This window comes from Polistes fuscatus, unplaced genomic scaffold (genome assembly GCF_010416935.1).
Source record: "Polistes fuscatus isolate 324 unplaced genomic scaffold, CU_Pfus_HIC Scaffold6, whole genome shotgun sequence".
Classification (NCBI taxonomy): Eukaryota; Metazoa; Arthropoda; class Insecta; order Hymenoptera; family Vespidae; genus Polistes; species Polistes fuscatus.
The window spans coordinates 6,335,046-6,361,161 of NW_025113140.1; the positions used below are offsets into that span (position 1 = coordinate 6,335,046).

At 33.5% G+C, this 26,116-nt stretch overlaps 3 protein-coding genes across 18 annotated transcripts in view; 1 reads left to right on the forward strand and 2 right to left on the reverse strand.

The window, feature by feature from the left end:
* The window catches only part of LOC122522830 (plasma membrane calcium-transporting ATPase 3), an 84,740-nt gene extending 68,330 nt beyond the window's left edge, over positions 1–16,410 (reverse strand). For 13 of the 15 annotated variants that reach the window (XR_006305181.1, XR_006305182.1, XR_006305180.1 and 10 more), the window contains exon 1: positions 14,378–14,657. The gene's annotated coding sequence lies outside the window, so the exon portion shown is untranslated. Of the gene's footprint in view, positions 1–14,377; positions 14,658–15,055; positions 15,074–15,989 lie in introns of those variants that run through there. The other 2 variants (XM_043644133.1, XM_043644125.1) reach the window with 2 other exon arrangements.
* A 6,467-nt stretch (positions 16,411–22,877) lies between these two features.
* On the reverse strand, positions 22,878–24,715 carry LOC122522832. 2 transcript variants are annotated; one of them, XM_043644138.1, is made up of 4 exons: positions 24,564–24,715; positions 24,034–24,233; positions 23,784–23,919; positions 22,878–23,694 (listed from the first exon to the last, which is right to left on the reverse strand). In XM_043644138.1, the coding sequence occupies exons 2-4, from the start codon at positions 24,200–24,202 to the stop codon at positions 22,896–22,898; spliced, it is 1,104 nt and encodes a 367-aa protein (XP_043500073.1). In that variant the 5' UTR covers positions 24,203–24,233; positions 24,564–24,715; the 3' UTR covers positions 22,878–22,895. The 2 variants fall into 2 exon arrangements, with proteins under 2 accessions (XP_043500073.1, XP_043500074.1); XM_043644139.1 differs by lacking the exon at positions 24,564–24,715 and adding an exon at positions 24,325–24,555.
* Positions 24,716–25,163: 448 nt separating this feature from the next.
* Positions 25,164–26,006, forward strand: LOC122523170 (NADH dehydrogenase [ubiquinone] 1 beta subcomplex subunit 9). The gene is made up of 2 exons (XM_043644806.1): positions 25,164–25,390; positions 25,511–26,006. Exons 1-2 carry the CDS (start codon positions 25,281–25,283, stop codon positions 25,836–25,838), a joined length of 438 nt encoding a protein of 145 aa, XP_043500741.1. The 5' UTR covers positions 25,164–25,280; the 3' UTR covers positions 25,839–26,006.
* The last annotated feature ends 110 nt before the right edge of the window (positions 26,007–26,116 follow it).

Sequence of the window (26,116 nt, forward strand, 5' to 3'; positions counted from 1 at the left end):
CAATGCTTAACGATTAAAAACAAAAATATAAACAGAAATAAAAAATGAAAAAAAAAGCAACAACACATCCAAATTGGATAGCTGTTGCAAGTGTACAAAACCCTAATAAAAACAACACCCCATAGATCTAATCGTATAACAATAACATATCACATATATTGTAAAATGTGTATAGTAAATATATAAAATTTTGTAGTTTGTGGGGTCTTATCTTGCTATGTTATATTGGCGTATCGATTAATTTTACAGGATAAATAGTGCGTGATCGCGAAGTATTGAGGTAGTTATTTATAAACTTGATCGCGGTGGATTGAACATATTAACGTTGCTTGATTTAACACCATAATCGAACCATACGATCGTACATACATACATAGATATATCACGTTGATAAGATTTAGGATGAAGTATTAAGTGTATACAAATTTCTAATGCTTTTCTTCTAGGAAGAGACTATATAAATAAACAAATACTTGTGCAATCGTTGGTAGATATGTTCTCGTAAATCGTTGATTTAGTCTGTTCCGAAAATAATAGAGACGTTGATAACGATCGAACGATTTAAACATATATTAACGTCTCAATTTTATTTCAAACTTTTATAAATATTTGAAATTTTAACTATAATTATTATGCTATATATCGACGTCAAGTTTTAGTTAATAGTATTTTATATAACTATACTTTGTATCTAATAAGTACTGTAACCTTATAGGGAAAAATTGATTTTTCCATTGAATTCTACAACTCAAAATTAGATAAATGCACATATTTATTATTTCTAAATGTAATTGTTTTGATGCATTTAAAATCATTAACTCCCTCACATTTTATTAAACAATTGAGCATGAAATATCTGATTTCGAACTGAAAGTAAATAGGACTGATCGAACGTTTCACACTTATGTCTTAATATTTCGGAAATATAATGTGATAAAGAAAAATGATTTATTCCACTGAATTCAGCACCCGAAAATTTAGCGAGGATAATTATATTTAAAATTATAATTGCAGACAAAAAAAAGTTGAAATTTTTTGACCAGTTATAATTAATGCCTTTACAAAATCTACAAATATGTTCAAAAATCTCGTTTTCGAAGTACTTTACGTAGACTTTATTTTGCAGTAAACCTAAATGACAAATGAAGGAAAAAAGAAAGAGAAAGAAAGAGCGTATAAATACTTACGATAAGTAAATATACACGAAATTGAACGGAAATGGTGCAACGTTTTAGAAACTCGGTTTGTTTCTCACGGTTTTCAATTAATCGTAAATATATATATACAATATATATGAAAAAAAAGAGCGTTAACGAGACGAGACGAAACGATTATGTTAACTTGAAAGCGCCTGCGCATAGTATACATACACGTATGACGTCATCGGGTGCAGCATCTCGTGGTACGCCTATTTTTATCTATAGGGACTATACCTGTATTGCGAAAATAAAGAGAAAGAGAGAGATAGGAGAGCCTAATCGCGGTCAAGATTGGATTCTCCTGCCTATTGACAAATCGTCTGTAGAGGGACGATCCGATCTATCGGGGATGATTACGCTCGTCTTTTTCTTTATGTCTCGTTATTAGTTTTTTTACATATATTGATATATATCAATTGATGTTTTGTTTTTTTTATACAAAAGTGTACTAATCGGGCGGACAATTAGGTTAATCGATAATTGCCCACGACTAGATTGAAAAGATAAATCCTAAGTAGTTCGATTTACGCGTAATAACATTCCCACTTTCGATGTCTCCCACAATTCAAACATGATTTTTCTATTTGAAGAACACGATTATCTTTTCTCTTGTTTCATAATTCTTATCAAGCATCGATTTCTCTACGTACAAACCATTCTTTCACGTCAATATTAAATCATTAAGGGGTAACATCAATGTAAATCATTTTTTCGCTATAAATTCGAATAAAATCAACTGCAACTAGAAATAATATTTTATTTATAAAAAAAATCTTACGTATTTCTTTGAAAAATGTAGTTTCCAAAATATTCTTTAAATTTGAGATTAATTAATGAGAAATTATTTTAGTTATTCTGCTTGCCAATTTGAAAAATATAGTTTTGAGATAAACGCGGTGGTAATATGTATACGTGAGAGTCCATTGGCGTGGGAGCTTATAAATCTTAAAAATGATCAATTTTTGAATATTTTCTTAATGGCATCTGATTTTGAAGACCTTGATTTGGTAATAATTGCAGTTGAAAAATACTCTTAGTGTGATAAACTATATTGAAACGAAAATTACCGACCGATCCCTGTTGATTTACGCGATACATTTATGATGGGAAGATACTGTGTTGAAAGAAAAGAAAAAAAATTACCCATCAAGGTAAATCTATTGCTCGTGACGGTTTTTTAAAATACCAATTAGAAATGATTTTAGCGCGACACGTGGCCCGTCCGATCTCTTCTCTATCTGATAAGAAGTAATTTACGATAATGACGTCTTTACGAAGACGACAATGGCAACGAAAAACATGATTTTGTAATCGTCAAAATTGGTTTTATTAAGAAGAAAAAACCTATACAATACAAAAATGAAATATAAAACGTAGTTGAAGTTGATTAAATTACTTAGGCATAACTAGATAGTTCTTTCTACGTTTACCTATATACATAGATATAATAACATTCTTGCAAAAGAATAACCTATATTTAGTATGTATATAAATATGTTCTTTGATAGGAAAGTTTCCCCGGTCGATAAAACAGCGTCATTGCATTTCTTGTAAGACTAGAAAAAAAAAAAAGAAAAAACTTTTCACCGTTAAAAGTCATATAAGTTCCTTAAGTTTGCTTACTAATGTAACAGGCGGAAGTTATTCTACAAGAGCATAACCAGCAGTCTTCGACACGTTAATGACACCTATTCGCACGTACTATACTCTTCTTCGTTTTCTCGAGAAACAATTTAGTCGGCTAAGAAACTTTTCGTTTAGTCATCGAACGGAAAGACAAAAGAGAATTATGAGTTAACGTAAGAGCGAAGTTTCGTTAAAATTATGACATCTAATATCTCTTCTCTCTCTCTTTATTTTTTTTTCTTTTTTATTATTTTATATTATACTTTATTTTAGCTGGATTATATAAAGTCCAGGGCCGAAGCACTTCACGTTGAAGGACGAATAAAATTCTCATCTCTTTCTCTTTCTTCCTCGTTATAAAACAAACTTTAGAAAGATGCTAGGGACTTGAGAATCGGGTCATTAAAATTGTCACTGAATTGTCTATTTTTTTTTTAAAAAAAGACATTTCACAAAAACAAAACCAAAAAAACCATTTCTAATCTCTCCGTCTAATTTTAAGATAATATTCTAGCAATATACCGAATAGAATAATTAAAAAATATTCTTTTATTTTCAATCAACTTAACTCTTTGAGCATCAACGTTTATGTTCTCACGTGTGTTTAAAACACGGGGGGAGAAGGAAAAAAAATCTCAAATCATTGTCTAAACACAACCAAATGAAACACATTTTATATATTGTCCTAAACCTTCTGGGCATTCTATAGAATCCCCGTTATCTTCACACTCTTTGAAGTACGGCGGTATTAAAAGTGTCCTATCTTTTTGATGCGTAAATGTGCACGATGGAACTATTCAAGACCCACAAAAAACTTAATGGAATTATTATTTCTTTACGTTTTTATAATATGTTATTCCTTTATTAATAAAAATAAACCAATTTTGTGCAATTTAAATATAAATAAAATTTCTGTACAACATATGGGTCTTTTTGTTTTCTAAAATTCCGTGCCTCAAAGAGTTAACCGTAACATATACGCAAATAATATTTGTTAAAATTTGCATAAATAGTAGGAATACTTTAAGGACACGCCCTATAGGTGCGCATATTTATGAAAAATATCAATCATTGTAATGGGAATTAATGTAGCTAGGACGATCGACCCCGGTTCTTACCTACTTATACAAAAGTAAGTTAGTGGAACATAACCTAAACAGGTCATAACGTTGCACTGCACGGAATAACGATATCTCGCGAACATAGGGAGAACGTGCCACAAAATCCGTATAGGAATAACCGATATCGGCGGGTGTCATCGGATATCAATAACGGCACAGTTACCCTTACACGTTGTCCTGAATGCCATTGAATCGGCCAACGAGAAAAGTTAATAACGATCTTGCATAGTCGATAAACTCGAATACATGACCCTTCTCGTATCTTATTGTTAATCGGTTCTCCTGACAACTTGAGAAACAAAAATACTATTTAAAACTGTTATACAATATAAAAGTAATTTTCTTCATTTCTTAAAGTATATTGTATGATATACATGATGTCTGAGGTTTCTTTTATATTAACGTTGTAAAACTATCCTACACTGGAAAATAAGAAAAATATTTTATTAAAATATAGGTCATTTAAAAATTTGTTGAAAAGTTATAACATCAATTGAAAAACTGTTTAAATGTGTTGTTCAAATTGTTACCCACCTACACTAATACAAGTTTGACATCACTGTAGTATGCTGTTTATGACATAACAAATTTCTTGTGAATTTCTATCAATTTCTGCAACTGCATTCCTAATTCGTTCTACCACGACATCAAATGCAACTATCTCAGTTACATAAACTTCTCGTTTTAGTTTTCCTAAGAAATAAAAATCTAATGGGGTGTGAGGTCAGGTGATCTAAGTAATCAAATTATTATTCATAGAAGAATACGTTGAATGAGAGAATTGTTAAATATCATTTTTAATTGTTAAATATCATCTAGCATATTCAGACATTTTTACAATTTATGTTATAACTTTTAAACAAAGCTTTGAATGACCTATATTTATAGAACATTTTTGAAGTTAGTTTTTCTTACATTTGTGCGTAGAATATGTTCACAACTTTTGCACAAAAAACCTCAAACATCCTGTATATTATATATATAGCTACAGAATAAAATGTTTGGTTGGGTCAATCTGATTTTCGTAGACAGGATGGAGATTAAATGGATCAGAATATTAGTAGTGGTCGAAAAGATATATATAATAATATATATGTTATAGATATATAGATGCCTGCTATATAGGTATGTGATGAAAGATCATTACTGGTACCGATTAGGTATACGTCGAGTGTGGTATAAAGTACTTTATGAGTTATTTTTCTGTTCATACTGAATCCACTTATCGAAGTTACACAAAGCTAAAGAAAGTGAAAGAGAAAAAGAAAAGAAAAGGATGACAGAGGATAAAGAGAGAGAGAGAGAGAGAGGGAGAAAGAGAAGATAAGAAAAGAAGTGCGCATGCGCGTAAGTATTCTCCAGCTTGTACCCTTTTATACGATCGATTCTTAAAAAGCAAACCAGGAATGGCTTATCGCGTTTCACACTTATCTCTGTTTGTTTTATATATCTGAGAGGGAAAGAGAAATAAAAAGAAACAAGGTAAGAGAAAAAAGAATATAAAAATTTCATTTATAATAGATCACACTTTCGTTTTGTTCTTATCGATGCGCATACTTTGACATTCTTAAATGATCAGGATAAATATCTGATAATGAGAAAATAAGAAAACACGAAGTGTAAATGTTATGAAAGTATGTCTGATGTTATTAACTCTTTAAAAAATAATATAATATTTTTCCCAATTCGAAGTGAACAAATGTTTTGAACGAAAGTTAATTTGCTTTTTTACGTAAAATATGTAGTTATTATTACAAACGTAGAGTTCTGTTTAAAAATAAAATGCAAATCGTTGGCATTGAAACGATACTGAAATATTTATAAAATAAATAAGATTTAAAAAAATACAGATAAATGTATATAGTTAAAAAATGTGTGACTTCCAAGTTAGTCCCGTATTTCCCGCCCCGATAAAAAAAATGACGATAAATTACATACCTATCTAATGTATAAATTGAATATAATTTTATTATAAATAATATATACGAGTCGTTCATTTTGAAAATGGTCTGAGTCCATTCATTTTGAAATCAAGATATTTAAAGATTTGTGTTTGAATAAATTAAAAAATATTAATTTACTGATAAATAATATATTTCCGAAAAATATATATATATATATCGTATATTTTTTTTTAAATAGACAGGGTGAGCATTATAGAAGGTTAAGATAGGGGTAAAAGATTTTAGTTTTGACTGATAATGAGAGAGAGAAGATCTTGTTCTAGTTCTATATTCTAGGAGAAATAGGATGGTCCAGTTTTCCTCTCTCGTAGCATCGCGATAACTAAAAATGTCCTGTTTTTCCGTAATTTGGCAGACAGACGTAAACATTTTCAAGAGTGCCTAGGCTCATGACCTACTTAAGAATTTTCTTGGCTGACAATGAGATCGTTTATGAATTGTTACATCGTTGCTCATTTTAATATTCGTCTTGTAACGATATTGTCAAATATAAACCATCAACAATTTAATAATAATAATAAAAGAATAATCGTTGACGTTTAACCGAATTCTTGACTCGTGAAAAATTATTTAAGAATAATCATCCTTACAGCTTTAATCATTGAAATATTCTAGAGACACCGGTTAAACAATAAATCATGTTATTGGCACGGAAAGAAAATTATCATATTTACATTATTCGCGTATCATATATTAAAACATATCGTATGGCGCAAGTATATCGTTATAACGTTGATATCATATGTAGAACGCGTTGGTCAAGTTTGATCATATTCAACACCCACGTTATTTAGCTCATGTAGTATAACTATCTAACAACTCTTAAGCATAATAAAAATGGAAAAATATAAAAGGACGTGTGTGCGTCATTAATTAATGTTCTCTGAAGTCATGCATCCGCTTTATATGACTTCATTCGCGCTACTTATATATAAATACATATATCCAATGAAACCACTTAATTAGTCGACACAATGTGTCGATTTAATATCTCGCTTGGGAAAATAAAAAAGAAAAAGATAGGAAAAAAAATAAGAGCACGTGATAATCGCCGATTTTAAAGTATCGCCGCCATTTTGATTATTCCTCAATGATGAAAAGATACCTTTTGTCTTCTTATTTTAACGTAAACGACGAATGAATTCGAATGTAAAGTAGAACGAGCTTGGTTTGCGCCATTTAATCATCTTATTCACAGACAAATCACGAGGTCGGGTTTGTCGTAAAGAGAAAAAGAGAATAAGAGATTTGAAGAAAAAACTAAAAAAAATAGACGAAAAAAAATTAATCAATCGAAGTTTTTGAGAAGAGAGGATAAGCGTTAAATCGCGAACAAATTGATTTCGCATAGTTGAGGGTTCTTTCTAGCTTCGAGAAACTTTAAAAGTCTATCTATCGTATCGGCCGATGTCAACGATAAACGAATATAGCAAATACACGGAAAGTATCACGCGCAGTTTTGCATGTACGGTCACACCTTGGATTGCGAATAATTTGGTTTACGAGTGTTTCCCCAAGAGACGAGGGGTTGTTTGATTTCATGAACGTGCGATGTATTGCAATACGAACAGTAAGAGTACGTTTAGTAAACGGCAAGGATTAACTTGTTTATAATTATTACTTATATATATATATACAGTGTGTGTGTATATTTTGTATTTTATATTATTTTTATATTAATTACCAAAACTATTTAATTTTCCATTATGTATTTCTTACAACGAAATTCACTTTGATATTTTGATATACGAGTATTTTAGATTACGAGTATATTTCTTTAACGAATTATATTCGCAAACAAAGATTCCACTGTATACCTAAAAAAAGGAAAATGTAATAAATAACGAGCTTCTAAAGATCAGCGAAACAAAGTTGTGAACTGTGCGTGGATCGAAACACCAACTAGATAAAATTCTTAAAAAAAGAAATACTATTATCTATGACGTAAATAGTTATCATATATAACGGTTGTTCTTTTTTATTATATTAATCTAATAAGTATGAATCAGAATATATTATCAACCATTTGCTCATCTATTTAAAATATTCATAAAAATAAAATCATATTTTTACTATTTTTTTTTCTCCCATTGGATTAATTTTTTATATTACGAGAATTGATCGAACCTCACGAATCGGACATGTTTCATTGACGGGGACACAAGTTGGCAATTTGCCGAGGTAGCGCATTATTTAACGAATAACTTTGCCTACAGCCGAAGAATCAGACACAGTTTGTGAGAAATGGAAAATCTAGTTTTCGGTTGTAAGGTTCAAGAGAGGGAGAAGGAGAGAGAGAGAGAAAGAGAGAGAAGACGTATATAAATTCTATCCTCTTAACCTCGCTGTAAAATCCAATTTTGAATCACAGCTATTTAACTCTGTGAGTGTTAAACTCTTATTTAAGAATGTGTGTGTATAGGTATACATATATACCATATAGATATACATATATTCATCTACACAGGGTGCGGTAATAACTCTGCTTATCTTGAATATTGTTCATTGATATGCTCTGTCGCGTAATAGTAGTAAATAATTATTCTTAATAGAAACAAATAATTATATGTTTCGTTGATATGTTATATAGTTAATAATAATTATTTGCAATACAAGTGTAATCTTCGTATCACTTAATTGTTCGTTGAAATGCCCTATCGCGTAATAGTAGTAAATAATTGTCCTTAATAGTGGCAAATAATTAAGCTTCATTAATAGTTTGCTGAAACCATCTTAACACCTACTATCGCGGATAAAAATAAACAAATTAGGTCATTTAAAAAATGAAAAAAGATGACCTTGAAATCTCTTCTACGCTTTCATCTACATTCAAAAATTAGGTATCACAATATGCTCCCCTCTATGCCATGCAAATTTTGTCCCAAACATTTTTTTTTATATTATTACAAGTAACGGAGCTATTCATGCTGAACAGAGTATCTTTAAATGTGAATATTTCAAGAATAAATGATCAAAATGATATAATCATGCGAATAATTTTTATTCGTATTCTATAAGAATATTGCAAAAAAAAATACGTATATAGTTCTATTTAAAAAAAGAAAACATTGATAACCTTGAAGTCTCTTAAAAAAATGACCGTGAAAAAAAATCCTTTCGATCATTAAATTCCCTCCTCCTGTAATAGAGGAACTTTTTTAATACGATTGTAAGCAAAAGATATATTCAAGGTAGACAGAGTTATTGTACCACTCTGTATATGTATAAAGTTGATTACGTATCTCATTGACGTTTCTTTATCAAAGACAAGAACATAAAATATTCTTTTTTAGAGACATAATCAAAATCATTTCATTGAAAAGGTTATCGTTTGTCGCATACTTACGAGACCGAAACTCTAGGCGAACGCAATTTAATATTTTACCATTTTACTAGAGAAAATAAATGTAAAGAAAGAAAGTAGAAAAAGAAAAAAGAAGGACGGAAAAGAAAAAAAAATGAAAAGTATAGAAGGAGCTAGAACTGGCTCGTAAGACGCGAACGTAAATTCTATTAATAAAATGATAGGTCTGGGTCGTAAGTATAACGCTCGCAAGCACTAGGGATTTTATTCCGAAATGAAGTACCAACCGAAACTAATCGATTCTCAAAATGGTAGAAATGAAGAACATAAAGAACTAATCAAAATGGAGGAGAGTTAAGTTATATTATTATATTATATCGTATGTTGATATTTCGTTAATTCAATTATAAATTAATTTCGTTAATAGTATAGATATTTTTTGGTCATTTTTTGGTTATTCAATTGATCATTAAATTAGATTGATTTATAAAATCGTTTAGAAATTTGGACGCTAGGTTTGTAGAAAAAGAAATAAAAAAAGAAAAAAAGAAGGAAAGCTCAGATTTAATCAAATCGGAGCAGTAAGGAGGAATTCTGTCGTGGGTCACGGGTTCGACATGCCCGATTTAAAAATAAACGTAAAGCGCTTAACGTCGAGAGACCACGAAGAGTCACCGAGGCCACGCAAAATTTCAAGAAGAATAATACGCTTTGAGGTTAACTTTTTCTAGTTCAAATTTTTGTCGACGCGCGATGTATTACTTGTATCAATTAATTCGAATTTTCCTTTTAAAACATATTCAATATTTTTATTAATAAATCATGCGTTTGTTATTTCTCGAAATAATCACCAAATGTTAAATTACTTGACGAAACAAAAAAAAGGAAAAAATAAAGTATACCGATTTTGATGCAATGAATATATGATATCATGGCACCAGATTAATTTCTACACCTAATATTCATGGAAATATAAAAATTCGTTGCAAAAAAAATATAAATATCGTTGCGAAAGATCAATAATTCGTCCATTTTTGTCCATTTTTGTCCATTTTTGTTCCTTTTTGTTCATTGAAATTTTCCTCGATGTAGAGAGGAAGATAAGTTTTCAAATTTATCGAATGAAAGTGGACTTTTAATTAAAAACCGCTTTACTGTACTAGCCTTATCGAAAACCTAAATCAATCGAAATATATCACCCGATCTACGGATCGATCATTCAAACTCACATGTGACACTTTGTTTTTCTTTTCTCTTTCCTATCGATCGTTGAATTCTTTAATCCGACAACGAAAGGTTTTCGATGTAATCGATTTATTACGTCAAAGATATTATCGACATTAACGTGAAAACGTTGATAATAAGAAGGTAACAACATTTCACCTCGTCCTAGTTTTCGAATCGTCCATTAACGCGCGTGCTCGGCTACTTTTCATTTACGTATATACGTACATACATCTGGAAATATGAAATAAGTATTATCATTTTGTTCATTAGTCATGACTATCCGAATTTATGTTACCTTAAGAATACTAATTTATTATTGAATAAACCTAGTCGTTAACATGCTTCCTCTTTTCTCTCATTTTTTGTCGCGTGTACAATATGATGCGGTTTCACAGGACTTCGGGGAGAAAAATACACGTTGTAAAACTTTACAGGTAATTAAAAAACAATAAAAAAAAAGAAACAAAAGAGAGCAGATAATTCGAACGGAATTTTATGATGCAAAAAGTGAAACTAAATTTGTAAAGAAAATAAAATCTAAATGTTATCGTTTGTTACAAGAAGTATCAAAGTAAAATAAAAACTAAAGTTTAACAGCAAACAGATAAGCTTAATAGTTACGAGTCACCTTTCTAATTTAACATAATTTTTCTGGGCTAAACTTTACTAACGTTTCCATTTAATTATTTCCTTTCTAAATAGAGTTAGAAAAAATGTATCAAGTAACCTGTAACACAAATAACCTGAATAGAGAGCATAGAGAAAATTGTATTTAACTCGTATGAAAAAGTTGATAAAAAGGGCCATAGAACCAATCCGAGATAAAGAAATAACTAAAGAAAGATATAACTAGACAGACCAGGGTCTTCTCTAATAGTAACTGCAACGAAGGAAGTAAAGCAAGTAAATTGTGAACGCATAGATTGCTGCGAAAAACGTTTAACTCGACCTATAAACACCTCTAAGCTCACAGTGCTTTTCTAAGAACAAAGTCATCGATTACAATAGCCCTGGTTACGATCGTATAAATCTTAGTCGTTTTAACGTTAACATGTTAACTCGTTTACATTTTCTTACCACAAATATAAGGTAGACTAAAAATTGTTCAAATGATTTTCAAAACCAATGACTGGTGCTTTTTTGTTGTCGAGTCCTTTTTAAACGTTAGAAAATCTTCCTTGAACCACCCAGTATATAGATATACACGTGTATCTTAATATATAGGAAGAGAATATAGTGTAGGTATAAAAATATGACAAAGAAAAGCATGGTAAACGTAAGGCATGGTAAAGATATCACGTTTAGACGCATCGATACGTCTATAATATTGATAGTTGGACAATTTTGAAGGCCAAGCGCACGGTCGGACGGATCAATAAGACAGTGGTAATATTTCAAAGTAGTAGGTCGGCTGATAAAACGTTGAATTATAACGATAAATTATAGTAAAGTACTCGGACAAATGCCCTCAGGTAGTATGTTTTTTCAATAAATATCTAAACTTTGCCAATGTCTATACGGGAGAGAAAGAGAATACAAATAAACGAATTTGAAAACTGAAGAAGAGAGAACAAAGTCAAAGAAAATGAAAGACAAATATTTGATCTTTCTATAGTATTTGGTAAGTTTCACATTTACAGAATGTAATAAAAATATCCGGGAATAGATCGAATATTGGTTGGATTCCTATGTTAAAATAAATATATATATATATTTGTTTGAAATATATAAAATATTATATTATATTTATATATATATTAAAAATAGAATTGTGGTTTAGATTTTAAATATATTTTCTGTATATATTATTTATAATATATATATTTCAAAATATATAATTTATATATTAACAAAATTCCCCACCAGATTATTTTTCAGTCAATACCTTGGTGCGTATTACATAATTTTGTACAAAGCGTAGATATATATGTATGCGAAAGATCGTTGAAGTATCTTTATGTATATATACTTGTTTAAGGATCGGCTACAATAATGAATGGGGAAAAAAAAATGCAATTTCATTTAAAAAAACGTTGATGACCATGTGCGTCCTTCGAAACCATTTTGATTTTGATTTAGACATACTCTGTAACTTTAAATCCAACAGAGATATTCAGATGTCTGGTTAATTCTGACTCACCCTGTATATGTATATATGTATATGTATGTAAGAAAGAATTCGAACAGGAATGAAAAATAGAAAAGAAGATATATAATCCGGGTGAAGAAACTCGAATGTTAAAGAGATGCCGTAAGGCATATCTCTGTCTGTCTGTCTGTCTCTCCGTTTCTCTCTCTCTCTCTCTCTTTCTCGCGAGTATTCGTTGGTCGCGAAGACGTGCCAAAACGCGTTAACGCGTTTCCAAGAATCCCCGCCCATATTGCTGAGATTTTATCAATTTCTTTCTCGGTCCGCGAATGTGTGAGGAGAGGAAAGCGTCATAAATATCGACGATGTTAGTGTATCCCAGATTCTCGCGCGCAAGCTCCTACAATACTTTGTCGTAGTGTAGTCGTCGTCTAGTCGTCTCGTCGTCGTCGTCGTCGTCGTCGTCGATTTCTACGAAAAGTTAGCAATTTCATTTGAACTTTGACGATGGAGAGATAAAGAAAGAAATAAAAATAAAAAGAAATAAATAGGGGGATGGTTGGATGGATGGATGGATGGATGGATGGATGGATGTAAAGAGGATAATGTTTGTCAGAGAGAAATAGAGAGAGGAATATTGGATCAGCGAGTAGTAGGTAGGCTTGGAAAATGTAAGTGAGTCTAGGTCAGCCGTGTAGGGTCGATACCATGAAAGCAGGACAAAGGCGGGTCTCGCTCCTATCTTGCTATCGAGGAATACATCGAATGGAAAAAGAACTAAATAGAAGGAAGAGGAAAAAGCTAAATCTTTAGCTTATTGGGCTTATTTTTTCACTCTTTGCCAATATCTTATGATAAGATAAAAGAAGAAACGGAAAAGGGGGATAGAAAGAGAGAGAGAGACAGAGAGAGAAAATAAAGGTAGAAGGAATGGAATATAGAATGTAAAGATTAGGTCTTAGTTTTTCAAGCATTTCCCCTTGGTTAAAACATTTTTGGTAACGTAGCCACGAAGCGGCGGGAGCAGGAACATTCTAGAGCAAAACCGCGCTCAGGGTTCTGGGGATAATGCGCCTGCTCGATCCCGGGACTCACGGGGACGACAACGCTCGTAGTACGTGTTGTAGAATAGTAGCAACAGCAGCAGAAGTAGCAGTAGCAGCAATAGCAGTAGAAGTAGCAGCAACAGCAACAGTACCAGCAATAGTGGAAGCAGTAGTAACGGCAGAAAGCATACGAGTAACCTCGAGGCTCTGCCTGGCCTGGCACTCCCGAAATAATGTTCGTTGAGAAGGGGTGGCGGCTGAGAGAAAGAGAGAGAGAAAGAGGAAGGTTAAGAGGAGGAAAGATGAAGGAGGAAGTGGAGGAGGAGGAGGAGAAGGAGGAAGCGTGCGTATGTGTGTGCGTGTGTGCAAGAGAGAGAGAGAGAGAGAGAGAAAGATGCGCAAGAGGAAAAAGGAGAATCATCTTTCGATGGCCCTGGCCGGACCCGGAGCCGGCGGTCGTTACATAATTTTCACGATTCCACCTGCGATCGAGGAGCACTCTCTTTCTCTTTTTCCTCTTCTTCTTCCTCTTTATCGTTGTCTTCCTCCTGTTCCGCTTCGCCTTGGCTGAGTGCAAGCCACCCTGGTGGGGGTGGTTGTGGTCGGTTGGTTGGTCGAGCGAATGTCGGAGCGACGAGGGGAGAGAGAAAGGGGCTAAAAAGAGAGAAAGAGAGAGAGAGGAGAGAGAGAAGACACCTACACTCTCTTTCTCTTTCTCGAGAAGGGATGGGTGGAGGTTAGCCTGGAGGTTGAAAAGGGGGCGGGTACTTGGTCGCGAGTCGGAATCAATCGAATACTCACCGTGGATGGTCCGACGGCGAGATGTCTCGGGGTGTCCGTTCTCGAGGTGGCAAGAGAGGAGAAATTTGATGTCACAAACGCCGCTTCATCGGGCCACTGTGCGCGCCGTTTATACCACTCCGCTTGCTGCTTGGCGCTTGCCACTAAAAATAAACCTCGGCTTGCCGGTGGCCCCCGTTTCTCTTCTCTCACGTCTTATACCGTGACCGACACATTTATTCGCGATTTCTAAGCACTCCGCCGTTGTGTTTGCCGCCAACGAATCGCCCCGTTCGATTCCCTAGATGAGAGAGAAAAGAAATAAGGGATCGCGCGCACCGCACTCGTCCAATCTCCTAAGATCACGGACGTGGACGTGGACGAGCCGAGGACGAGCCGAGGAGGAGGAGGAGAAAGAGGAGGACGACGACGACGACGACAACGACGACGACGACGACAACGACGACGACGACGACGACGACGACAACGACGACGACGACGACGACGACGCTCTATGTTGTCGGCCGCCGCCGCTTGTCGCCGCTGCTGCCCCGACGACGACGACGACGACGACGACGATGACAAACTATTAAGACCGGACTCGACTCGATTCGATTCGACTTGATTTGAATCGACTAGTCAGACTAGAAAGTAGAGAAAAACCGTGCGCGTACGACGCGTCGCCGCACGAAACCTAACCGGACGAACAGCAGCGACGACCAAATCAACGAGGACAACGATGACGACGACGACGACGGCGACGGCGACCACGACGCGTCGGAGAGGGAGGTAGGAAGAAAATAAGGGAGGGCAAACGACGGAGGAGCAGTAGGAATCCTTTTCTTTTCTCCTTTCCCCTCCTTCTTTCCTCCTCCTCCTCCTGTTCTTTCTCTTCTTCCACTTCCGCTTCCGTTTCCTCTTTCTACTTGCACTTCTTCTCTTCTTCCTCTTCCTCCTCCCCAAAGTAGTTACTACTCTGACGCACGCACTTCCTCGTTCACGAGATTCGCGGAGGTTACGTATCGTACCCGACTCACGTTCGCGGCCACTTAGTTTCGTCGTATCACTACTACTACTCGCTCGTCGCGTTACGACGACGACGACGACGACGACGACGACGACGACGACGACGGCGACGGCGACGGCGACGACGACGACGACGACGGCGGCGACAACGACGGCGACGGCGACGACGTTACACCTACTACATCTGCTTTTCCACCACCTCCTCTACCCTCATCACTACTACCACCACTACCACCAGCCCTCCTCCCTCATTTTGCCTTCCCCTTCTACCTCCTCCTCCATCTCCTCCGCCACCACCACCCACTCGGGCCGTCGTCGCTGTTGCAACAGCTCCCTGTCTTCCTGCGTCTCTCAGACGAGACGATCGAAGAGAAATGCACGAGACATCAACTTATTTACGATAACGACAAATTCCTTTTAAATTAATTTTTATTTTTATACCAATATCGCTAATAATAAAATAATAATAATTATCGCGTCATCACATTATCTTCTACGCCAAATGTATTCTCTTATTTATCGTATGTTTTTTTTTTGTCTTAATACATCACGTCGTTTTCTCTTTGATCTCTCTTTTCATATGAACCAAGGAGCATAAAAAACGCACCCAAATGCATCGTCGTTGTTAACGTCGACGACGATGGTGCCGCTGACCGGCTAGCGACGGCGTATACTACTCTCATCGATAATCAGCACCAACGGCAGTAGTAACAGCAGTCGAGTTTTCGCGCGCGCGCGCGTTACCCTCAAACTCCTCCTAGACTTATTTTTTTTACCGTCGAATAGAGACAAACGAACAGAGGAAGAGTAATAGAAAGATGAAAACGAATGATTAGTAAAAAAGATAAAGAACTAACGGATTATGAATGAATAAAAAATAATTAATAAACGGACAGACGGAAAGACAGAAAGACAGACAGACAGACACTGAGATAATAATGTACGAAAGGGAAAGAGGAACTTGGTGTGTCCGAATTAGGTGCGAATTAGTGAACGGTGCGTACGGTAGAACGGTCTCAATTGGACTGCCGTGTCTGAAAGTCGTAGAGATAATCCGGAAAAGGCGCGCATGTGCTAGAGCCGCGCCGGTTCAGCTCAACTCGACTCGTTATCCCACCTTCGCCTTTTCCTTCCCGACACCCACCTACCCCTTTTCGTCCTCGTCCCTCTCTCTCTCTCACTCTTTGCTAGCTTTTCCCACTTTTCCTGCTACAAGCAGACTACGCTCGACGTATAATTCCATGACCAACCACCCACGCGCGTCAATCGTCTCTCTCTCTCTTTCTCTCTCTCTCTTCCTTTCGCTTTATCGAAGCTCACCTGCCGCCTACGAGTCGCGCGTGCGAATCTTTTTGGTTTCCTTCGACTCTACCTTCGACACCAGGAATCACTCGATATTCAAGGATAGAATATCACTAACAAGGGCTCGATGAACCTCGCAACCCTCAGATTTTTTGGAAACTTTACATATTTGTAGGAGTCCGTTAAGACTATACATTGAATCCCAGGAGTAGATGCAAATATTCAACCCTTTCCAAATATCAAATGAAGAAATTTTATTATCATTCTTAAAATCATCTCTTCTTGAACTGTTAGTAGCGTAATGCGTAACAACGCAGACTCGTTACCACAATGTCACTGTAGATCGAGTCTCGCTTGAGTGAACTTTTTTTTTCTTAAATTTTAATTTTATTTCTCACCTTCGTTATTGTAAAGTATGTGTTTTATTTACTTTCTTTCCTTTTGTATTTTTCTACAGTATGTTATATTACTTTTATGGGGAAATATAATGAAAAATTGATGTGTGTATTTGCATTATAGAACGTGTCAAGTTCTTATATTACTAGCATATAATAAATAATTTTAATTTTTTAATAGAATAAAGATGTTTACAAATGAAAGAAACTCGCACACGCTAGCGTCAGAACGCAACGGGTCTCGCGATAAAAGCGGCATCGATCGTACTCTCGTCGAAGGACGTTCGCTTAGCATCTCTCTACGTCGCTTTCGGAAATCAGTGTGTGAGTAAGTAACTGAATAAATGAGAAAAAGAGAAAGAAAGAGACTTAAGTTTCCACGTGCGCGTTTATTACTTCATCTCCGATTTTTGATGTTATAAGAGAACCTTGTTAATCGATATACCGATTAATTGATACCTCGCATATCGACCTCTTATTTCTCTCTTTCTCTCACTCTCGTTTTTGCTTTTTCTTCTTCTATTATTTCGTAATGAAAATATGCGTGACATGAGAATATTTGATTGAACGGTGGGTAAATATGGGCGAGACTAACTTGAAACCCTCTTCTAAGGTCTTATTCTTTTTCTTTATTTTTTAATCTTAATCCTTCGGTCTCGCAAATGAAATGAAAAGGTCCTACACTTTTGTTATAGTAATCCAATATCAAAGTTACACCTCCCGTCAGCTTCTTTGTAATTATGAATATCTATATGAAAAATGATTTAAATCAAATCATAAGTCGGAAGATTAAATGTGTATTTTATACGAATATTTACCGTTTTTTGTTCTTTCTTTTTCCTTGATAGGTATAAGTGCTTAATTTGTCTTAAGAGGAATTATCGGTATCGGCAATATCGGTATTGAAGAAATGAGTCGTCGAGTAATTTGTCATTTTAATGACTTATGAAAAAGAAAATGAATGGAATGTTAACCTTTTGCACTATGAGGTCATCGCTTACGTGACAACAGTATTTAGTTTTCTGTTGAATTCTTGAGTCATCTCTGACACATGATACTCCATTTAATTAATCGAAAGAAATGTGATTAACAAAAAGTCTTTTTCGTTGTAATAAGACTCGGTTAAGATCTCTCTTACGTTAAAGTAATTTTTCATTACTTATTCAAATTGACATTATTTATTATAATATTAAATTGTTATAAAACGCAGTATCAAATTATATCGAGTTAAGTTCGATATAAGAATTCAAAGGATTTTATTTCTTCCCATATCCACTACTTGGGCATCGATCCCGTTTACATTATTCATAGTAGATTTTGAGAAATGTAGAAAAATGTAGCAAGCAAGACACACTTCTTGAAAGTTTACTCGGATTGCCTCATTGTCGTTTGCCATATTACGAAAGGGAAGGGATGAGAATACGTTTTGAACGTCATTCGCATTCCTAACGAATCCAACATTGATTTTAAAGCTGGTCGTTCGATAATATGGGTCAGTAGACTTTTCTTCTGATAAGTTTGCTCTTTTACCCCAGTCCTCGATACCGTTTCACACGACACACTTATATATATGATTTAAATGACTTATGTTTATATAACATTTTTTTCTTATTTTTGAGCGTAGAATATGCTTACAAGGTTTGTAGACGGTCTGTATTTTTGAGCAAATTTCTCTGCACAAATTCAATATGTTATCAAAAGACTCGCTTATGATATCGAACGTTCATAAATAAAGGGTTGATTTTAGGACTCATGTTAATTTTTTACTTATCTCGGTGAGTACTATAAGTCCTTCAAATATCGAACCCCTTTTTTATCACATTGTATATATATGTATACGTGTGTGTGTGTTCCTCTCTTTCGTTTTTCGATCATTATCATCTAATACAACAACGGCACGACCTTTCTCCACGGGTATCTAGTCACTCTACGAAATCAATTACGTCAAGGCAACACCAAAGCTTTCACTCAAAGACCTATGAGAAAGCTTTACGAGCAAGCTCTAAGCCTTGCTAGTCTATAAATGACGAAGAAGATACTGTTGATGAACGAGAATGAGCAAGAATGAGCAAGAAAATTTGGTAAATTTGGCTAGCTAAATTAGTTGGCTATCTATAGGGTAGGCCAGAAATGTTACTACCTCATTTTAAAAGTCAATTACTCTTTCAAGTGACTTTCTACTTTTGTATTTTTACAAACCGAAGACAAAGTTTAATCTAAAGACTCTCGAAAAAGAATAATTCATTTGTAAAATCGCTAACTAAATTTAACCCACTTAAGGTCTTATAGCTCGTCAAGATTTAAAACTGATATCCTTGAATAAAAGAGAGAGAGAGAGAGAGAAAGAGAAAGAGAAATGCACACGCACGCATTAAAAATAATAGGCTATTGCCCTTGTTGGTCGAAATCACAATAAAACGAAACCTAATAAAGGACTAAGCTACTAGAAAACTCCTATATTACGAGGATATACTTGACAAGAAAAAAATAAATAAATAATGCAGGGGAAGAAAGAGGGAGAGAGTAAAGACCGATCAGGGTAGCGTGACCCGTTATAGAAAATGAAACCCTACAAGAACTTGGCTGACTCTCGATAATCAAGAGTATTCGCGTTATACGCAAAGCTGGGCCGTTGGCTTCTCGAAATTTCACGAACTAGCCAATCCAAGAAGAGAGAGAGAGAGAGATCTCCGTTAACGTTCACATGCCAAAAATCTGTTCGAAGATGACCTAGAAACCTGTTTACCCTGGCAAATTCGAATGCGGAGGTCCCGCCTTATATACAAAAGTACGATATATCGACGCTGTGTATAATCTGCAGTGAGCTTTTTCTTGATCTTCTTCTTTAACCACCTCTATTTCGAGTGTTTCCTCGTGATGCTAGGCACTTTGACGTGCCGACGACGCCCTGATATCGTCCCCTTCTTTTCCTCTTTCTCTTCCTCTTCTTCTTCTTCTTCTTCTTCTGCTCGACTAAAACCCAGACACAAACTGAACACGACTTGCAAAGTGATCCACACTCAACACTTCGTATATCATTCATTTATAATTCATTAATTCATTAGTATTAATTTCAAGAGTTCGTTTCAATTGTCTGTGGTCTTTCTCTTTCTCTTGTTTTTCTTTCTATATATTAATACGTTAAATTATTACACGAGTCGATACTGTGTCTCTCCTTAAAGTACATATAACATATTTATTGGATTGGCCAATAAGTAAAGTCGTTTGGAAATTATATCAATTCGATGCAAATAGTTCGTCGTAACACTAAATTTCGATATTTCTAATATTTCAGTACTCGTCTTGTGATTACCTTTTAATTAAAATAAAAATTTGATTGTTATCAATCACAATAGATCTGCTAAAACGTTTATCATCGGTAATACTAAAATCTACAGACCGAAACTTTTCGAATCGCCTTTGCATCATTTTTTCATTCACAGCACCATCATCATTAACAACAGAAATCTTTTTATCTGTTCGTACTGCAGTTTTTCCTCAACTAAAATGAAAAAAAAGCATAATCGCACGAAAATACATCTTTTCGTTGTTTATCCTCAAATCCAAATAAATACTACAAAATTTAACCGAAAACAACGAACTCTTTTTTTTTTTTAAATTGCTCGTTAGAATCTCCGTTTTCAGACTATACATGCTTTTTATAGATTTCAAATAGTCTTTTTGTTTAAATTACTTATTGGCCGACCTAATATTTCGTTTATTCGTTTATTTCACGAATAAAAATACTTCACAATGAAGTATTATTTTCGATGTAGAAGATAAAAAAGATAAGATCGTCCTCTAGTACCAATGTTGTTACGTTGAATTTCATTTTTTGATTAGGATTGCTCTTGCAGCGCAGAAGCTCGCTATTACGTAAACGATCTTTCAAGAATATCGTTGTACTAGGCGATTGGCAATAACAAAAGTATAATATGTAATCGAAAGGAATTAGTTGCATTGCAATATATTATAAAAAAATAGACTGTGGAGTATGTGTAGAAATTCTTCTCTCGTCTCCAGTAGTCGACTCTGCATCTAGTCAGACTGGCTGTAGTCTATCGCAATCGATAACCCGGCATAGAAGACAGCTTTGACTACTTTTACGTGCATGTATATACATCAGATCTAATGTATAAATAACATCGATCAATGCAATAACTAAACATTTTAATATAATTACTTTAAGTTATTAATACGATAATAAATATGATAGCAAGTAAAAGATTGTCTTTACGAAAGAAATAATGCGAATAAAATTAAACATTTCTTGTTTTTAATAAATAATCAACATATCTTGATTATTAATCTGTTATTTCTGTATTTAAAAAAGTATGTGTTTAAAAGAAAAAACAGGAAGTACAAAAATATTCCTACTAAAATGACCTTACTAAAATAGTTCTTTTAAACAATACAACAGTTTAAATAAAACATGGTCATTTGTGAATGATACTATCACCTATGTAACAACTAACATTGAGAATGTATTTTTATCGATAACAGTGGCCTTTTACTTTTAAACTTTCGTGCTGATGGAAAACATGTGTACTTGATCCCAAGGCTATACATATATACATATATAAAAGAATAGCAATCTACCGCTAAAATTGTTATTAATTGTTATTAATAATATAGATATGAAGAAAATGATCAATTTTGCCAATAGATTTATTAAGAATGGCAGTTAATGCATAAAAGAATGACAAGTGGGTGTGAATGGCTGACACGAAAGTAATCAAATTAGTCTTGGTATCCCACAAAGAACGCAAAACGGTTTCGTTACATTTCTATCCAATTAGGTTTGCACGAACTATGTGATACCTATGCTGGAGGTCGAGCTTCCATTAAGAACTACTTCGACCCACGATGTGTAATCCAAGCTTTTTTCGCAAGGATCCAAAGTGGGACACACGATCGGTTTTCCTATCGTCTGTATACACTCTCTTATTTCCTATAAAACGGAAATCTTCTCATGGTACAGTCGAGAAATACCCATATATAAGTATATATACACGTATAAGTATATACAGTCATTCTTCGTAACGAAAATATATAAACAAATAAAAGAAATAGCAAATAATTATCTAACATGATAAATATAATATAAGGATACTAATAATATATTTAATATTGTTTTTTTTTTGACTATTATATAGCAATAAAGTTTCTAGTTTAATAAATAATGTGTAAATTTCGTCGCTATATTAGTTATCTACTAAACATTATTATATATATATACAAATGTAATTTGCTCTTTTTATTAAAAATTCCTTAATATATAATGGATAAATGTGTATTTTTTAATATTTACAAATTCCTTATATATGTACAACTATAATTATTTTAATTTCTTAAATTATATAATTCTGTTAACTGTAAAAAAACCAATTAGTTAACTCATTGCATTTTCAATACTTCATTTTACGAATTGTTTAAAACTTTCTGTATCTGTATCATTAAATTTAACTATTAATAGAAATTAATAGAAGTTAAAATACTAAAAGAAAGACACAACAGTATAAATTTACTATATGATTAAAAATATAGAGTATTTTATATATTTTTCTACTTCTTCTTCTTTCATATTATTCTAGTTTAACAAAAATAACGCAAGAAAAAATAATCTTGATAAAAGCAATCATAGATTTTTACAAAAATCATACGAATATGATCCTACTCAATTTATGCGCAATGTGCTTTTAATGAGAAGTATTTGAACAAGGAAACAAATTATGATGTTATATGTATGAAATGAAATAAACATTTTCAACGATAATATTTTTGCCCCGATGATGATATTTACAACTTATAAATTGTCAACCTTTATTGTTCTGATGGTCTATCATATCGCAAGGAATCAATACCAGTTTCGGAATCATGCCTGGTGGCGTTATAAATTGTTGGGTACTTTGCGCTATATTTTGTCCAGAAAAGCGTACCTCTGCTTCTGTAACAATTTTACAAATGTTCAATTTTATATCGGCTTGAGCTTTTGGTGGTAATCTCTTGACTGTTTGTGCCATACTGTCAAAAAACAGTTCTATACTGCTTTTCTCTTCTGGAGCTAAATAAACTTGTTCTGGATTCCTTTCTCTGTCTTCTTGAATATTATTTAATTCTTTGATAGGCTTGGTAGATGTAGTCATAGTAGTTGAACTGGTTACGAAAATAGGGCTGGTTATAGTATTGTTATCGATAGAGACCACATTTTTATTTTTGGAAGTAGTCTTTAAAATACTATACGTGTTAGGCACCTCTGTACTAGACGGATTTTCAGCCTTCGACTTTTTGGGTCTTATCTTTCTATATTTTGATTGTATTTGTTGAATATAAGTATCCACATCTTGACTGTGTAGTTGCATCTGCTCCCTTTCTATTTTTTTAATTTCTTCTAATTGTTGATCATTGGCATTTAACATTTCCAAAGAATTGGTATCCACTAAAACTGGATCCGCCATAGTCTCTTCGAGCACCTCCATATATTCATCATAATCTTCATCATTGCGATCTTCCAATTGTTCCAGTAGACCTTCTGAACTTATTCCACCTGCATTTATGTCTTGTATATATTCTTCCGACAATTCTATAGTTTGAGGTTGATAATCTGGTTCATATCTAATTAAATATGTATATACTCAATTACATTCAACATATTATGTACATATTAATAATTGATATCAATTATATTTATACAAACTACTTACGGAAATTTTAAGAAACTCAAATGATCTTCAAAAATCCATTTCTTTCTTCTCACACCTTTCTCAGTCTTATTTTTGTACTTTAAGATACGACAATAGGTATCCCGTAGATTTTTCCACCTTAATCTGACCCAGCTTGCTGTCATAACACAAATACATATATCACGATTAAATAACTTTATTATTAACATGATCTCATGAAAAAATAATGTCTATTTTAATTTATAATGTACGTAATATAATATAATCTTACGATCGAGACCAAGTTCATCCGAAATACGTTTCCAAACTTTTTGTTTAAACTCTTGAAGCTTAATAGAAGATCCCTTAACTTCTGAACTATAAAGAACAGGATGTTGTTTAATAGCTTCTATTATTTTTAAAGAAATTTTATGAGAATCTGGTGGCATTGTTGGCATCATCGTGTATTTTCCTGTTAAGTTCTTTTTTTATCTGAAAGTAGAAAAAAAAACAAAAAGACATGAAAAATAATTACAAAAAATGTATTGGAAATTTCATTATACAAAAGTATATATGAAACAACCAGTTGACTCCATGTTATTTCACATTTCATTCAAATATAAAATCTATCATTTTAAACAGATTTTTCGCGCAATCTTTCATTCTTATCCACATAATGCGACAAAAATGAAAATTTGGATAGTAGAGCGCATCATCTTTATCATATACAGCTTTGATGGGATTGCAAATTAAAGCAACGTATCGTACGCTTGAGCGTACAGTCGCTCGGTAAGAATCGGTCGTGAACAGTTTGTTAAGTACCTCAAATCCACAGAAATTCTTCTATAGAAGCTAGAAATGTAAAGGGTCCGTTAATGAAACGACAACTGCATACGACAATATCGTTTGGGCGACGCCATCGCTTAACGTTTACTCTAGTTCCGTCGCAGTTTCTAACCGGAAGTAACGACAAATAACGTTTTAATTTCAAATCCATTTGAATTTATAATTCTAATTTCTCAATAATATAGATTAATCTATTATTTATTCGTTTTAATATTGTAAGTACATAATCCATTAATCTTAATTATTTTTCAAAGAGAAAAAGATTTTATGTATAAAAAGAGAAAAATAAACACCTTTCATTAACCAATAAATCGACCTATTGATAAGTCAACCAATCGCGTACAACTTTTTATATCAATCATATACCCTTTTATATTATATCGAATACGAGTATCGATAAATTTAAACTAATTTAAAACTTTTTTTTATTCTGATTAATGTTTAAAGACGAATATTTAACAAACAAAATGATATATTTAATACATTTACAAATGGAGACACAAAGGGACAATTTAAATGTACTGCCATTACGTGAAACTTTGAGAAAAATCCACCGAATGTCGCTGCATACATCATTCCAAATATAACAAGAAATATTCTTGAATTTGTAGGTTAAAGATGATACAAGTATAGTTCATCCTGATCATGTAATCTTATAATTGAGGATAAAATTCAATTGAGAAATTATAAAATATGGCACAATTACCAACCGGAATTGTAAGTCATTCTCAAAAAGTTTGTAGCTTATACAAACGAGCTTTGACATGTCTTAAGGCATATTATTATGATCGATTGGAATTCAGGTATTATAATGAATAATCAATTATTTAACATTTGTCATATTATATATATTACATACGAATTATATCGTATGTATTACGACAGTATAAAATGACGAACGTTTATTTTCTTTTTTTTATTAGATATCAGGCTGTAAAACTTCGGCAACGCTTCGATAAAAATGCACGTATCGCAGATTTAAGATTTGCGAAGCATCTGTTACATGAAGGAGAAGAGGAATTATTTAAAAGACAACATCCTCAACCATTCATATATCCCGATGCTCCAGGAGGTGTTGCATATAATCGAGATTCCATAGTCCCTGATAGCTTACTAGATAAATGGCATCCAATAGAAAAAGCTATGTATCCTAAATACTTTACACGTCGTGAACAACGTAAAAAAGAATACTTGGAATGGTATTATAAGCAATATCCGCAAAAGAAACCGATTGACGATGATCCTTATTGAAAAGATTTCTAAAATGAAATAATTAGTTATATCATACTCGGCAAGTATAGAAACAATACAGATCGTAACTGTATATAGAACTGACATGTTTCCTGTGTATCGCCTCGATTTGTAATTCGTAGCATTATTAATAAAATTGTCCAATTGATATTTTCATTAAAACTTAAATAATTCGTTGTATTGTAATATAAAGCACGTGTAATATATATATATGATAAATAAACGAGTATAGAAAAAATACGTAAGAGTGTATGTACTTTCGACTACAAGGAAAGGGG